The sequence below is a fragment of the Megalops cyprinoides genome, chromosome 4 (assembly GCF_013368585.1).
Source record: "Megalops cyprinoides isolate fMegCyp1 chromosome 4, fMegCyp1.pri, whole genome shotgun sequence".
Taxonomy (NCBI): Eukaryota; Metazoa; Chordata; class Actinopteri; order Elopiformes; family Megalopidae; genus Megalops; species Megalops cyprinoides.
In genome coordinates, this window is record NC_050586.1 from 14,862,095 (window position 1) to 14,879,145 (window position 17,051).

At 43.4% G+C, this 17,051-nt stretch overlaps 1 protein-coding gene across 4 annotated transcripts in view; it reads right to left on the reverse strand.

Annotated features, from left to right (window-relative positions):
* The window catches only part of LOC118775961 (2-oxoglutarate dehydrogenase, mitochondrial), a 33,710-nt gene extending 17,899 nt beyond the window's left edge, over nt 1–15,811 (reverse strand). For all 4 annotated transcript variants that reach the window (XM_036525957.1, XM_036525956.1, XM_036525955.1 and 1 more), the window contains exons 1-3: nt 15,688–15,811; nt 12,576–12,955; nt 243–431 (exon numbers count right to left, since the gene is read on the reverse strand). In XM_036525957.1, the coding sequence (XP_036381850.1) occupies nt 243–431; nt 12,576–12,800 (414 nt within the window). In that variant the 5' untranslated portion in view covers nt 12,801–12,955; nt 15,688–15,811. The remainder of the gene's footprint in view (nt 1–242; nt 432–12,575; nt 12,956–15,687) is intronic.
* Between the last annotated feature and the right edge of the window lie 1,240 nt (nt 15,812–17,051).

Here is a 17,051-nt window from a genome sequence, read left to right on the forward strand (position 1 = left end):
AAACTTCACATAGTAAGGACAGTCAGTAAACAGAGTACCTGACCATTTCTTTAGATACCCAACCCCAGTCTGAAACATTAATGCCAGACTGTATAAATAATTCATATATGAGGGACACTTCACCCTTTGGATGTTCAGCTAGATAATCCTTTTTCTCAGCATTAAAAAACATGCAACATGAGCTACATTCTGCATGGTGCCCATCGCCCTCCTGACTGAGTGTGACGGAACCCTGGTCTAACCTGGTATGCGCGGATGAGGGACTGCACAGCCAAGTGGTCCTCCACCAGCTTCTCCACATTGGGCTGAGCTCCTACCAGGGACTGCGCCTGCGTCAGTCCGGACAGGCTCACACCCAGCGGGGGAGGGCTTTGGTAGGCTGTGCCCGGGGGGGCGCCAGCATTGGCGTTTCGGAAAAAAATGTCCCAAGACTGAAAAGAGAGGGAGGGAGGAAGGGGGGGGGGGGTTAGTTCACACTTGCACAAGACTGACTAATACCAACCTTAGCAAGACTGAAATGAAAGAATGATACAAGGGACATCACAGCTTACACTGAGGCACACAGTATAAAGGGAGACGGAGGGTTATTCACAAAAAAATAATACTGGGTGGGGCCCCCCCCTGGTGGGAAGGAAGGACTAGTTTTCATAATCTCCAATGTATCCAGTACTGGAGGAAACAACTTTTCAGAGAGGGACAGGTATCAGACCTTCAGAGGATCAAATTCTCCACAACATTCAGTCCACATCCATACATTTTACTTATAGTTTACTTTTATATGGTGTGCACACCCCCCTAACATTTCACAACTACAGCTATATGAAACAGCTAACCTCCTATTATTCCACATTTATTTTGTCCTCACAAGTGAAATCTCAATAAAGCTGCTGAGGCAAGCATAACTTACACAAACAAAAACATAAAAGGACCCGCGGGTGGGGAGGCAGAGATCGAAAAGGAAGGGAGCCACACCCCTCCGTCCAAGCAAATCTCCGTGCAACCCCCACCTCGTTCGCGCACATTCAGTTCAGGTCCTCACCGGGAGAGGGAGCCTGGGTCTCGAGGCGAGGCAAGAGAACAGACTGTCCGCAAGAACAGAGAGTACAGCTAAATGATATGCTGCTTTGGCTAAGCAGAGCCTTGCAGACAGACACTGCAATAGGTGGGTCCTCTCAAAGGAAAAAAAAAGAGGAAAACAAGGGCGGGGAGCGTGTGACGTGTGCGAGACTGAACACAATGCTTTCACCAACGACCTCGCGCGTTCACATTCTTCCCGGACCATGCGCATTTTTCTGGCACTGATCGTCAGAAGCTTGAAGAAATAAAACCTCGAAGTGTCACTTTAAACGCCGTTCTGAAAAAGCAAGCTCCGGTTATGCTCAACGCAATGAAATGGGGCGGGGCTGTGGCCTGAAACGCAGCCCAAACTGCACCACACCAGAAACGTACAATTAAAGCAAATACTGCTCTGAGCATTCCAGAACCATGAGACGATTGGAAATAATGAACCGCAAAGCGCAAACAAACAGAGGCGCTGATGGCTGTACGACAGATCTGATGGCATATCAATGACTAACCGGCACCTGCCATTTAGGATGTGGTTACTCATTCCCTTCTAAGTGTCTGCATTCAGAAGATGAATCACAAACTGCAAAAAAAATTGCTGATAATTAAAGATAAAAGATGCTTGGGCATAAGGGATGAGAAATCGGTTTCCCATCTGCTACGCACGTCGAATGATGACATTCAGCTGAATTCAAATTAGATGGCATTTTTACTACAACACTGCTGAGCCACAGCTATTTTAGGGTGGAGAGAACACTGAACAATGAGGTGAGAAATGCTTAAGAAACAGGTTTGGAATCAGTCAAGCCCTCTGACCTAACACACGGGGTTTCATAATCTGAAGTGTTCAGTTACATAACCAAGAACAAAATGGTATGACAGAGTGAGAACCTGCAGACACTGCTCAACACCTGATGCCTTCTCCCTCTCTGCACTTGGTTCTTGTTCTCTGGGATAGCTTCAAACTCCTGGCTTGCAAAGCCATGGTTAGGTCACCTCCCTGGGTCTAGCTAAGCCTCAGTCGATACCCAATGTACTGTCCCGACCTGAGAATCTTGAGCAATGAATGTTTTAAACTGCAGCAGATGGGGACGCCTTTGGCTGTCCCACTTCCATCTCCAGGGATGAGTCCAACAGCGGAGAGCATACTGTCTGTGCACACACGGCTGCATCCCATTCCACTCCCCCCCTCCACTGCACACTGTTCTTCAAAAAAGGGAGTCAGGAGCGTATTGACCTGCCATCTATACAGGATCCTCAACTTGGGAGAGCAAGTGAAAGCAGTGTTATCTGTCCTCCATGGCTTTCTACAACACAGTGCAGATACACATACACTTTTCAGAGGCTTTACAGATCCTATGGCTTTTTATGTTGTGCTAATCAGTCAGATCCAACGTGGTACAAAGATACTAACAACCTGTATTAGTAGTGTAACCACTTTTACATGATGCACTGTACCGAATGATTTAGCACAAGTACAACACAATATAAGCAACAGAAGGACAGTGCCGTTCATCACAATACCAAGACACTCCCTGAAGTAGACTCCATATACAATGGATGGGATCAGAGGCACACAACTAATTAACAATCAGAGTTTGGGACAGTGATGTGACACTATGGATGGTCTCCCACAGATTGATTGTTTTTGTTCAAAGGGGCTGAGAGACAAGGCTATGCAGGCAGACAGATAAATATCCTGCTCAGTTAACAAATGGATGACCAGCCAGTTGAGAGGGGTAAGTCTGAACGACTGACTAGACTAGCGAAACTAACGAATGCAAAAAAAAAAAGAAAAAACATTTACATTCACATGATTGCTATACTGTACAATACCTCTGCAGCGGTACAGAAATTTCCTTACATGGTATTCGAAGAATGCCACCTTGCGGTTTGCAGTAATACCGCAACCAAACCGCTGTGTTTAATTATTCATTCATTTAACGTTACTTGTCCCTTAATATGCGATATAGTGGTATTATCGCTACTATCGCTACCACTATAGGCCTAAAAGCATTGAAAAAAGAACCAACAAAGACAGGACAAACTGTTGATTGGCTTTGTTGTTTCTTGTTTTTTTAAAGCCTACAATTATTTTTGTGTTATTGTAAATAGGCTAATTCAGGCTTGAATTTTATCAAAAAAAAAAAAAAAACTAGGCTACCACCTACTTTGACTAATGAACTGTTTCACCAAATAGCTACCCATCGCAGACTTGTTCATGCCTCATTCACAATAACCAGCAAGGGATTTAATTTACCAGAATTGGGGGCACTAGGTCTATTTTAAAGTAGGCTATATAAATTACTCAGTTTTTAATTCCTTAAACTCCTTATGCTCAGCAGCTGCTGGCAATTTCAAATGTAGCCATGTAACAGAAGCAGAAAGTACCTGTATTAAACAACAAATACGCCTAACCTAAACAGTCATACAATCATTTGGTGCACAAACATCGTTTCTACTGTTTTATCGCTTTCAAAAGACAAAAATCCATCGATTCAGTTCTATACCATCGTCTAGGTTAATTGTACTAGTTTATTCATGGCATGCATTTCAAACACCATATAAAACTCTAAATATTTGGTTGATTAACGTAAAACTAAAGAAATTATTACATTTACATTTATTCATTTGGCAGACGCTTTTATCCAAAGCATTACATAGGTTACAGTTCTTTACAATGTTATCCATTCATACAGCTGGATATTTACTGAGGCAACTGTGGGTTAAGTACCTTGCCCAAGGGTACAGCAACAGTGTCCCAGAGGGGATTGAACTGGCAACCGTTCGGTTATGAGTCCTGCTCCTTAACCACTTAACCACTATGCTACACTGCCGCCCACACATTTAAAAGCATTTTATATGAGCTTTGTTACGCATTATAATTAATAAACATGGGTACAGACAGGGGTTATCATACACTATATGGCCAAAAGTATGTGGACACCTGACCATCACACCTAGCTTACTGGACATCCCATTCCAAAACCATGGGCATTAATATGGAGTTGCCCCCCCCCCTCTTGCAGCTATAACAGCCTCCACCCTTCTGGGAAGGCTTTTCACAACATTTTGGAGTGTGTCTGTGGGAATTTGTGCCCATTCAGCCAAAAGAGCACTTGTGAGGTCAGGCACTGATGTTGGACGAGAAGGCCTGGCTCGCAATCGACGTTCTAATTCATCCCAAAGGTGTTCAATGGGGTTGAGGTCAGGGCTCTGTGCAGGCCACTGGAGTTCCTCCACACCAAACTTGTCAAACCATGTCTTTATGGACGTTGCTTTGTGCACAGGGGCACAGTCATGCTGGAACAGGAAAGGGCCTTCCCCAAACTGTTGCCACAAAGTTGGAAGCATACAATTGTCTAAAATGTCTTTGTATGCTGTAGCATTAATGTTACCCTTCACTAGAACTAAGGGGCCCAGATCTAGCAGGGCAGAAATTTCACGAACTGACTTGTGGCAAAGATGGCATCCTATGACAGTGCCACGTTTAAAGTCACTGAGCTCTCTAGTACAACCCATTCTACTTCCAAGGTTTGTCTATGGAGATTGCATGGCTATGTACTTGATTTTATGCAGCTGTTAACAATCCATTTTACTCCAGAACATTATTTGTTGACAGTTGCCGTTGCTCACTAGTTTAACACCAGACTCGCAAATCTTGAATATGAACAAATGAAACTACTAATTTTTACATCAGACACAGTGGCCCTTTCAGTAATTCTTTATAATCCAGGGTATGCCAGTTTTTGGCATGTGTGAAACTAATGAACTCAATGGGAATTCTCTGTACACTTCAAGATGATGAGTTAGGAGCTTCACGCTGAAAGCTGCAGAATAAACTCTCTTCAAAGACAGATGCATGTAAACACCATTATTGATGTCAACCACTCAAAAAATGCATGAACGTATTCTGTGCAAATGAAAAACAAGTGTCATATTTTTAATAAAGTATTAACAGTAGTTTCACTTTTCTAGGACAATTTTAAATGCATTTTTGAAATTTACTTTCTCAAATCATATGCCAGGATATTTGTACAACTGAGCTCACTTGATATTCTGAGACTTCATGGCAGTAATTTGGCTGATTATGCAAATGGTATTAAATGCTAACTGTACTATAAAAGCCTCAATCAAAGTATGGGCACTAAATACAGTGGTAATTTAGCATTCCTATAATTTATAGCAGTATCACTTAAGTACACTGTGAACAGCAAACAGTACTGGACCATAAATGGACCTCTGGGGCACTTCTGAACATAAAATTTGCTAAATTTAAGGCTCTGTGATTCATTACCTCCAGTCCTCTTAAGCCTAAAGCACAGGGTTGAATTTTTTTTTAATTGTTAATAAATGTATCTGTTTTTCTGCACGCATTAAGAACAGTGCAGTCATTTTTGTTAGGGCCGATATTCCACACAACTTCTGAAACCAGTGAGCTGTAATAAAGTTCCCACTTCAAGAAACACCTACATTACTACCATGTGTATTGAAAATGATCCTACATGCCATTTTCTTGCTAGCCTATTCAGAAATTCTCTTTCCTCCTAATATACCTAATTTTCTGGTAATCACCAGTTCTACATCATGCTTATCTCACCAACAACCTCTGCATTCCTGTGGGAACACAGGGTGAGTCAAAGGCAATGTGACTTCTTCTCACGCTAAAAGTCCCACAGCATGCCAAGAAAGAGGCACTCGCTTTAGGATAGGTGCGTCCCCCTGACATCAAAGCAACTCACTGGTGCCTGAATGAGTCCCTGGGTGCTGAGACCCTTGTGATGAGTGGACCTTGGCCAACACAGCCACCCCTACCCACCAGTGGAAAGAAGCCATTTTGTTCCAATTTGGTCAGATGACATGCCTGGATTGAACCTGGGCTGTACACTGAACCTGCACTCATGCAGGAGCACCCAAGCAAGATGAATATAATCTTCTCATACACTCATACACATGGAGCCAACAGCTATTTTTCACAAGTCCCGCAGCACAATACAGGTGGACAAATGCCATTAACACAAAATCATTCCCCACTGATGTCATCTGAGGAACGTGTAGGTGCCTGATGAATCAATAGAAGATGCTAATGAAGTTGTGTGACAAGGGGAAAAGGTGGTCAATGTAACCCACACAAGCCTGGTGGAACAGGACGAATTATGCTCCGCTGCTGTGGATTCCCATAGTCAGCCAGTGCCTCAGACAAACCCAGGTTACAGGTCTCAGTATGACACTCAATCTCAAAATGGGCAAATTAACGAAATGATCCACTCAGGAGCCCCTGTATCTTAGAAATATTCTGCAAACTTTCTATAATCCATCTTTTTCTGCTCCAGCAGATCTCATAATCATAAAATATTCTACCAAATTTCTATTTAGTCACAGTTATTCCTGTTGTTTCAGGCCATGAAAAAACAAGACCTGACGTGACTTTGCATGATCTGCAATCAACAGCTGATTTGGTCATCTGAAGGTAGACGATTCCAAAAAACCCTGCAGGTCTAAAATGCTCGACTCACACAATCCGATGCGATAGCTGAGATTGCTGCATTGGATTTCCCCCCATCAGAGTTGCAAAGCTGATGCAATTCTGGGGCGAATCTGTGGGTAGGCCTGCAAAGCCACTTGGCCATCTGCTTTGGAATAGCAGACATCAGTGAATGACAAGACAGAAAATGCATAAAGGCAACAGAGGTAACAAACATGTTTACACAATTACACACAGTTACCCAGTTGCATCAACATGATTACACAGCGGTCTGGCAGTATTACAGTATTTCACATAATATGGTGACAGAACTTTATCTGACAAAAGTACTCAATTTTTTTTCCCCACTACAGTTGTAACCAGCTTGCATCCGTTACTGCCAAACCTAAACTGGAAGCGCCAGACTCGACTCAAGATCCGACTGACTTTCATCCATTTTCTTTTGTAGGTGTGTTCTCCTGTCTGATCATGAAGATCTGCCACGGACCGAAATCTCTGACAAGCCAGAAATCATCCCGATTGTCCTTTACATATTTTTCTAATGAGGTAACGAGGGACCCTGCTTGTACACCAATGCCACTCCATGCTCCCACTGTAGCATTACATCAGCCTCGTGACCGTGGTGCAGAGGCCGGGCAGGTGCAGGCATCCTGGAGGGGGAAGCTGCAGCCCTCTCTGCGCATGTGCGCCTCAGCGCTGGCGCTCTGGTAGCCGGCGCGCCACACTGACGTCAAACCCAGTCGCACATGTGACCGAGGACGCTACGCCCTTGCTTCTCCTTGATGCGTCTTTAAAGGTCGGCAACACAAGCTCTTGACTCAGGTTCCCCTTTCTTTCCTTGTCACTTTTTGACTAGTGTTTTATTGGACGTCACAAGTACTCAAGTCCAGCATTCTCGACGCCATGTTTGAAATAACACTGAAGCCGCTCTCAAACAGGGTGGTGCTTTGGTTCTCCTTTCAGAATGTGTTCAGCACCGTTTCACTTCACTCCCACCTCAGATGTCTTCGCTTACCCTGAATTAAACAAAGCCCTGGATCTTTCCAGGCAACTTTCTTCGTAATGAGCACAGTTCTTCCGATGGAAACTGGGCAAACGTGCAGTGTGTATTTTCAGTGATATGACAATAAATTAGGACTGATGTTTTGTAAATGACAGACAGACCAGCCAGAATCTTTAACGGTTCTTCCACTATTGCATCAGGTCAAATTTCCCACAAATAGGCTAGTTGCTCTTCAAATTACTCATCTACTTTGTATACTTTTGTGATCCTAGCCCTGCAACAATTTGTTTTCGTGCCGAAGGCTACAATGTGCCCGATTCTCATGCTAAAATGAGTGAATAATGAGCACACAGAAAACAAATTCACATAAAACAAGATCTTAATAGAGATAAATGTCACAACAGCTGTAAGCACTGCATGCAAGATGATAAACAGTCCCTCCAATCGGCGGAGCCCTGTTGCATTCATAAGCGGGCAAGCAGAAAAACCAAAACCGGGAGACAAACTAAACATGCTCACACTGTCTTGCCATGAAAACATGTAAACATTTTCAGTCACTTACAAAACAGAATTTCTAATAAAACAAGAGCACAGAGATAGCAAATGCTTAAGCTTGTCCTGAAAGCCGAGGTCATTAGCGACGGTCGCAGCCAAATCCTATAAGCTGAACCCCCTAATATCTCCTTTGCAGGAGCACTGTCAACTGTGCGTATTGACATAACGTCACATGACACAGCACTAATTCTCCTGCGGTCTGCCCTTGATCTTACCACCTGACTCTGCAATCTTGTTTGCGCATGCACACCTACGTCCACGCACACACACACACAGACACACAGCTCCTGCATCATCGGGTAGTTAAGGGCAGGCCTGCTGGTGGGAGTGGCAGTCATGCTCACTCACTGCAAAGTGGCCTCTGCGTTCGGCCAGACACTGGGCAATGCGCCAGCCCACCCTCTCACATCGAGACAAATGGCGGAGGGGAAAATCTTACCCTCGTTATGCTTATTTCATCCTACAAGCAGTAAAACCTCGAGGACCAAATAGCTAAAATATGACTTACAGTATAAGGTCTTACATAAGGATGTGGTAGGGACACAAACCATAATTGCACGAGGGCTTTTTAATGCGTCCACTTTGTTTCTCCTGTAGCGTGCTTTACGGTAGTACATGAGCGCTGGAGGTGCAGAAACCTAGATGGACAGATCCCTCAGCCACTGCTTGCGACTGCAGAAACTACACGCTTTAAAACATGGCATCATTCCAAAAACAATTCCCCCGCACACAGGGTTGTACAAACTCCTTTATGAACTCCCTGCAGTCCATTTACAAGGAGCAGGACCTTCGGAAAGCCCTTACGAAGTATCCAGAAGCAAGCGTTCGCACAGCCACTGCCAAATCAGGTGGTGCACGCCCACAGCCCCGGGTGGTTTCCTTCTTGCCTTGGTGCTAACATCAGCCCAGGGCATTAGCGAACACGTGAGACTAGAGATGGCCAGGCAGAGCAGCAATGTGTCTGAGCCCACCTCCAACACGCTGGCGCTTCCCCAGCTGGCAAAGCCCTTGTCAAAAGGCACTGTGGATAAATCCGTTTGCCCAGGGTAAGCCGCAAAACATTCGCTTTTCGCTTCAGCAAACCTAGGTCTCTGAACGTAACTGTGCAGCGACGCTACGTAGGAACTTTGTCGGCTGGCTTCTGCCACACTTCTGCCTCTGCCACGGCCAAATATCCATGTTGCGGTTTTAAAAATCTGGTTCTGACTTGTGCTGCAGCAGACATGGTGGCATTCCAGGGCTTTCTGCAGTCAACAGAGTGAATAAGGGTGCTGCTGGCCTCCTTTCCTCGTCGTCTCCAAGGCAGACATAGACAAGATGTTCTCTCTTCAGCACACTGGGGACACCGGGGATGCAGCAGCTCATCTATTAATTGCTCTCCTCTTCATTTCCCATGCGCTTGTAATGAAACCCTTGCCAGCCTCACCCTGCATTTTGAACCACCCTCTCTTAAGTGTAAACAGGTAGCGCCAAAAACCTAGTTGGCTCCAAACCACCTTTTCAAGCCAGCTTTGGTAACACCTTGGAGGTGGTGACGCACTGCTTGCAGAGAGAACGAATCAGGCAGAATGCTGAAGTTGTATGTGATGTGTGCACTTGGTTTCAGGCTTTAAGTATGTTTAGCCAACCACAGATCTAAACAAAACGTTCACTATCCTCCGTTTCTCTGATAACCTGTTCTGAGATCAGGTAGTTCAAAATATGTTTAGAAGCTCAATGTCAAAATAGAGAACAATTTATTTCATTATTAAAATAAGCATCATATGGATATTTCTACAATTACAAAACTTATTAGGAATACTGGTTTGAAAAATGTGCTCAATATACATGACGTGTCATATCCTGTTCAAGATATGGACAAAGTCTGCTTTGCACAATCCAATATAAAAGGCACCACCACAGTGTGGGGCTGTCTTAGTAAGTCCCTAGTATAAACGGTGACTTGAAGGTCACTTCAGCATATCTGAGCTGTCTTTAAGACAGCCTCCTACATGTGTAAGGGGAATATATATAATTTACAACATTATTATATATAAAATATGACTGTCAAATTCAATGGGATTTTACAAATATATTTTAAGATCCTTAAAATTTCGAAAATCTTCTTCAGAATGTACAATGGCAGTGTCTTTGAGTTATCACTTTATGATGACATCCATTATTTTTAATTAAAACCGTCAAACTGACTTCTTCCTCAGACTGATGATTCGGCCAAAAATGTGTGAAAAATTCTTAACCAGAGCACCAAATTTTACAATTTTAAGTACCTTTCCTAATTTTCTACCACCACTGGACCAGTTAGATACTAACAATTGGAGCAGGTATAGAATGGTAAATTACTTAATTTAAGGACACAATAAATGCAAAATAATAATTAAAAAAAAAAAAACTTTATAGCTTAAAGGAAAAAAGTACTTGATTTCAAATGCAAATTGTGAGCATACAGCATAATTACAGTTTCAATAAAACTACAAACCCGTCCATATGAAAAATACCTAGTATAAACAGGAAACAAGAAAAAGAGCTTTATACAAGCAGGCCAGCCTACAGGAGCTTTCCAGACTGGGTGTATTTGGGACAGGGGAGAGAGCCTCCATGTTATGAAACGACCCCCTTACAGCTTAGCTGGGCTCCTTCTGCTGACCTTGCCTTTCTGAGCTGGGCCCGCATTGCATGTCATCCCACCGGAGCGCACCAGGCTGGGTGCCAGCTCAGTCATGGCCCTTTGCTATAGGCCTTGCCCTGTACTGACGATCTGCACATAGGCTAAAGGCTAATAATAGAGGAAGGGCTGGGGCTTTGTGTGACCACAGATCAGGCCAGTCGTGTGACAGTCCTCGGGGCTATTAATACCCACTGGGATTCCAGCAATGTGACCTTTGCCAAGGGATCCTTCTGCAACGTTACACTGCTCCTCTCCCTTATCTTACCCTCCGTCATGTGCGTATTGCAAATACGTAGCACTCTCAAGTGACGCTGCTATAATGCATTGGGCAGCATTCTGAAGTTATTTGCAGGGGCATGATTTTTTTTTCATTAGACCAAAGGCACCGGGTGTTTGGATGATACTTATGACCCCCAGTGTTGTGAAACACTATTCCTCCATCAGAATTCACATTACATATTAGAGTGTGATGTTGTACAACAACAACACTGACTTCACGGTTACAGTGCTGATTATATTTCTAGTGTAAGATTTGCTCTTTGACTCCTGTAAAAATGGACACGAGTTATACAGTAAAATGTAAATGACTATGTTTTAGATGTAACGTTAAGTGAAGCATTAACTATTTATCAGTGTTTTCATGCCTGTTATTTGATGGCTTAGTAGGATCACATTATGCTTTTTTTTCCTGCGTTACAGATTGTAGAAAAGAAGCACTGTCCAATTAAATTGTGCAATTATTGTTACTGAAGAGATACGACTTGTGGAACACCCAGCTGGAAAGAAAAACCGCTGGCAAGCTCATAAATGTCCAGGTATGCACACTGACAATAATGACACAGTGAGTGCTGACTGTATTTGTTTGCAGAGGTAATTAACACAGGCGAATACATCACACTCTGTAAACAGTTCTGAGAGCAAGCTGCTGTAGAGGCTTCATCAACGGTATCGAATGTGGGCTGCACGCTTCTCACACAATAGCCTCAAAAAACACTGTTCCAAGTCTTAAGCTTTGTGTCGCACATGTTGGCTAGCAGGCAGTCAAGACAGACAGTTAATAGGCGTACAAAAGAAGTGCTCCGAGTTGAATACTGTGTCTTAAGGCTTAGTGACCCGTTAGTAGATCTGTGGACGTTGATGAGAGGCTTGCGGTATGCTGATTGGGCAGTAGAACTACCCAAGGCTACTCTACTGTTGTGCATGCATGATCTCGGTTTGGAGCATGGCTGTCACAAGACATGTTGTCAGGACCTACAGGACTGGTGAGCGAGGCTAGCTGGACTTACATTACACTTAATATTGCCTTTCTTTACTAGGTTTTTAGCTAATTAAAGAAAATTTAGCTGCAGCGCCCAGTACTTAGCTAAAATTCACAACAGCAAAGTTGGCTGCTATAATACCAGCACAAGCAGCACTTCACAAGGATGTACACTGTTGGCAGTGAAATGACTGACTACTGGTCAGCACCAGAGGGCAGATTTTGATGTAATCAGAACTGGAATAAAAACTCCCCATTCTAATATCAGCATACTTTTATAGATTTCGCATACACTGTTACAAATCTGGAAAATGACTTTATAAGGTTTTACTGCAGAGTTGGACCTCCAGAGGCCTTGTTATTGTATCATGGTGTGTCCCTTCTCTTCAGTTTTCCCATGTTTGTCTTACCTGATACCCATTATGGGTGAGACACGTCTACAAAGAGGGCTATACTTTAAAAAAAATAAATAAATAAACCCTTAGGAGGAGGCTGTCTCTGCAGAAGGTGCTTCCTTGGCCCACTCCTGGGCTCGGACCCTTACCTTATGAACACTCTTGGGGTTTTCCAGCCACGCGTAATACATCTCCTCCACATAATTGGAGCTTGTCCCATTGAGGAATGGCTCGGCAGCCACTGGCGCAGTGTAGCACCTCATTGGCTGAAACGTCCTTGGGGCCGCCCCCTGCCTCTGCTGTGAAAAGTTCTGAGCAGTCTGAGAGGCTGTGAGCGGCCGCAGCCGTGAAGCACAAGTCCTTAAGCGGTGCATCGCAGTCCTTTAGCACACACCTCCCACCTCAACAATTCCACAACTCGGAAGTGAAAACTCCTTTAATTTCGCAAACTTCTTTGGTCGGATTTTCCACCGGAAACTTCCTCGAACCTTCCTTTTCTGTCTTGTCCACGTTCCTAGTTTCCCTCTACCTGAAAAAGACGTTGAATTCATAAGGCATCACAGATAGTCTTACGGAGAATCAGGGCACCCAATTAAAATATTCTTCCACCCCAAACAAGCTGCAATAAAGCTGCAGAAAATTCACTGAGGAGAAAGAAAAGGAGGAAGAGCAGTGATTTTCTATGCCCTGTTGCTTAATCCATGGTAAACATGGACACTAACCGCAATGACGCATACATGAAGTGAGTAAACATGCAGTGGGATTATGCTGCACTTTCCAGCACTGCAGTACTTTACAACGTCTGTCAAATACAGTTCTACTACACACGTTTCAGTGCTTCTATGTTTCACTTCAAAGGTCTTCTTGTAACAGGAAGAGTATTTTTCTGTCAAAAGGAAGCAGACTTCAGCCGTTCCACTGTTAAGATGACTCAGTAAGAGGAGCTTCCTCCATGACGAGGGACTTGCTGACATACCCCAGGAACTGGTCCACAGCTTGAACAGGGGCCAGGGGCAAAAAAAGACAGCACAAGGCCTACATGCTGCCAACACCTTTTTATTGCTAAACCAACAAATTCAATGACAATTTAATAAACAAAAGCCTTTGTGCTGTTTAACCTACTAAATGGGCCTTGTGGGATTTGATTGTTATCAGTATTTGTCAATAAACATCAATTTCACTAAACTCCAGCAGATTAAGCTTCCCATTACATACAACAGCAAGCAAACAATGCAACAAATTTTCAGGAGATCAGCACATGGTTCCATCAGGGAGGGAATCCACACCCTAACTGATTTAAATACATATTGTGCAAGCAAACTTGTGGCAATACTTGTATAATCAAGTACTGTATCATAAAACGACAAATGTTTATTTTTGTAAATGCTGGCAATGTCTCCTGATAAACTGTTGCTTGGGAATGCCCTAACAGAGAACCCCATTAGAAACTGCAGCCTGTTGGCAGATTTATAGGCTTTTGAAGCAAACCTGGTGGCTCAGTTAGGTGGCTGGGTCACATGCATATTAACTCAAACTTTCAGCCAATAAAAGCTCGGTCATGATAAGCAGGTACTCATCCAACTGAGTAAAAAAAAAAAAAGCTATTGCATTACATTGTCTGCTAGGCAGATGCTCTTATCCAGAGCGAATTAAATAGCTTACATATGAATTTTATACAGATGGATATTTACTGAAGACATTTTTGGACTGAGGACCTTGTTCAAGGGTACAACAGCAGAGCATCTGTCTTTTGGTTACAAGCACTGCTCCTTACCAACGTGGTGTGTTTTGTACATTAGAAAAACAAATCTTTGACTTTTAGACAGACAGCCGTCACCGCCATATGGATGAGCTATGCGATGGTTGAAACATTTCTTGCATGCTTTGGGAGATGATCGCCAAGTACGCTGTAGTGTTTTGATATGACAAGTAAATGAAATGCCTTCAAAGGCACTGTCTGTGGGACATTTAGTGATTTCACTTCGCTGGAGAAGGACTTGACATAACATGTTGACAGGCACTGAACCAATGCCAAATCCATCTTTCTAATCTAATCAGCAAGGAAGAGGGTAAGCTTTGACCACTTGTTTATCTGCTGATTCGGTGGTCATTCATGTTCAAAATTTTACAGTACCCGCCTTTGTACTTAAAACACGTGTGAACGTTTTCTTATAAAAAGGGGAGGGGTTCGCTGTTGACTTGGATCAACACGGGCCAGAGGAAACGGAGGTTACAAACCAATGGAGTGCTTTTCGTAAACTTAAGTCTCTTCAGACAACATACGCAACATGCCTGAAACTTGCACAACTGACCGCCTACGTCGAAAACTGGGGAACTCTGATTCTCCGCATTAAAAAAATCTTCACTGTGATTCACGACAGAAGTGGGCTTGAATTCAACACACTGGTATCGCCTCGCGCATTGTGTCTTGCTAGCCATAAGCGCGGGTATGTGGCCGGCTAGCTAACAAGCTAGCAAACAGGTCAACGCCGAAAACGGAGCCTGTAAATAAAATATTCTGCGGCTAAATTAAAGGTTCTCTTGATTGAAAATCCCCTGTTTACTACACCGCCTTATGGCGCACAGTGAGAAACAGCTAACCTAGGAGCCTGTTTTTCGCAGTACGGCGGTGTTTTGACCTTGTGTCCTCACTATATTCTCCATTCTCCTTCAAGCCTGCCAGCCAAGCCCTAACCCGCCTATGCATACCACCATTTTGAGCTGATTGGTCACATGCAGTGGTCCCGCCTTAACGACTGTTGGGACACGGCGCCTAGTGGACCTTCGAGTCGGCAATCACAATGTCCTTTTCCAGCGCATCGGGTTTGGGGAAAATATTTTCTAGCTAGCTAGTTAGCTAGTATATTTCAAGCGCGCTAACCATGTTGCTTGCTAAACACAAATTGCTCTTCCTTCTGCCAAGAACACACTAATTACCAAGCTACCTAGCTAGATGCCCGTAATGAGATGAATATGGCCAGTCAAACGCATAGCAGCTAGCTAAGCAACTACAATGCAAGCTTGCTAACTGACGTTAGCTACGTAGATAACGTTCCCTATCGAAGTTAGGGTACACAGCATGCTAGCTAGATAACATTACGATATGTTTCTCCAGTTAATTAGCCAGGTAGCTAAATACCGTTGGCAAACCAGCTTAACTGTAGTGTACAGCTCGAGCTGGATAGGTCCTAACGGTACCTAACTTGCAATCTTGAAATTCGTAAAAATCGTTAATGTCAACAACAAACTGAGAGTACTTACTTTTAGTCTCTTTCCAGTCGTCTGGGAGGTGAAAGTATGCAGATGTTTCTATTAAACAAATTTTGCAGGTTAACAAAAAAAAAGGTTACGGCGGCTCGCACTACAGCCGCACTGCCTTCCAACTCTCCTGACTGGAAATGACAGAAAGGGCAGCAACAACTCCAAGCTGAGGCCTACTGCGTCACGACGTCCTGACGTCACTATATAGCAACAACTTGCACGCCTCAACCCCGACCTCGTGCATGGAGTGATTTATCTGTGGTGGAGGATTCTTGGATATGTCCGAGTAGAGCATTAAACAACATAGGAGTTTGCATAGGGCTATGGGTGAATGGGAAAGCAAGAAATGAAATACATACACAGAATAAAAACACAACATAGGTACCAATAGACAAGTTTAATAGAGACATAAACAGATAAATTTAAAATTGTGAATTTCTGGGAATCTGACCTCTTAACGCTATGTGGCATTTGTTAAGTGTAACTGAACTACTGGGATTGGAGACCTTCTGGGACGACCAGACAGGCTAGGGGCAATTTGCCTTTAGCTCAGCTGGCAACAACACTGGCCATAAGGGGTTGGCAGTGAGCAGTGAGAACCCAGGTTCGAAACTTGCTCGTTCGCTGACCCTACACCTATTACACTAGGTGTGGTGTTTAGGGCCCAGTAGGGGTTAGTCTCTGCTCCAGACCAAAAATAAAAAATATGGCATTTCAATGACAAGTGATATTGTGCTGCAAGAAATGCTGTCTTTCAGACAAGACACTAAACCAAGACCCTTAGTCACCACAATAATTTAAGATCTCATGGCACTTATCACAAAGGACAGGGGGTTGTCTGCTATATTGGACAAACTTTTGGTTCTTTAATTGTGGCCCTTGTATCATTCCCCAGCTTTACTCGATAAAGCTATCCCTGCACGTCCTTTTCAAATGATATGTGGTGAGTGTTATGGCACAAAATTGCTGGCTGCATGTCCCAGGTGATGACCTTGGTGACGGCTGAGATGACTCACATTGTTAACCACTTTAGGATCTGTGAAAATGAATAAAAAGTATGATATAACTGCAATCTATTATAATTTTTATTACCCTTTTACACAGCCTCAAGCTGTATTCTCCAACCACCATAAGTACCACTGTGCTGCCAAACATCTGAACATCACCTCAAAATGAAAAATGTACATAATTTATGATAGAAATTAAGCAAAATGCTTATAGTAACATTTTTACCCTTCAGTACACCCACATCTCTTGGTGTACAGAAGCTGTTATGTACCATCCTGCTTAAAAAGTAGTCCAACCAACACTTAATTTCCCTTTTTTAAGGTATCAGGTCCTAACCTTTTTCTTTGATTTGAGTG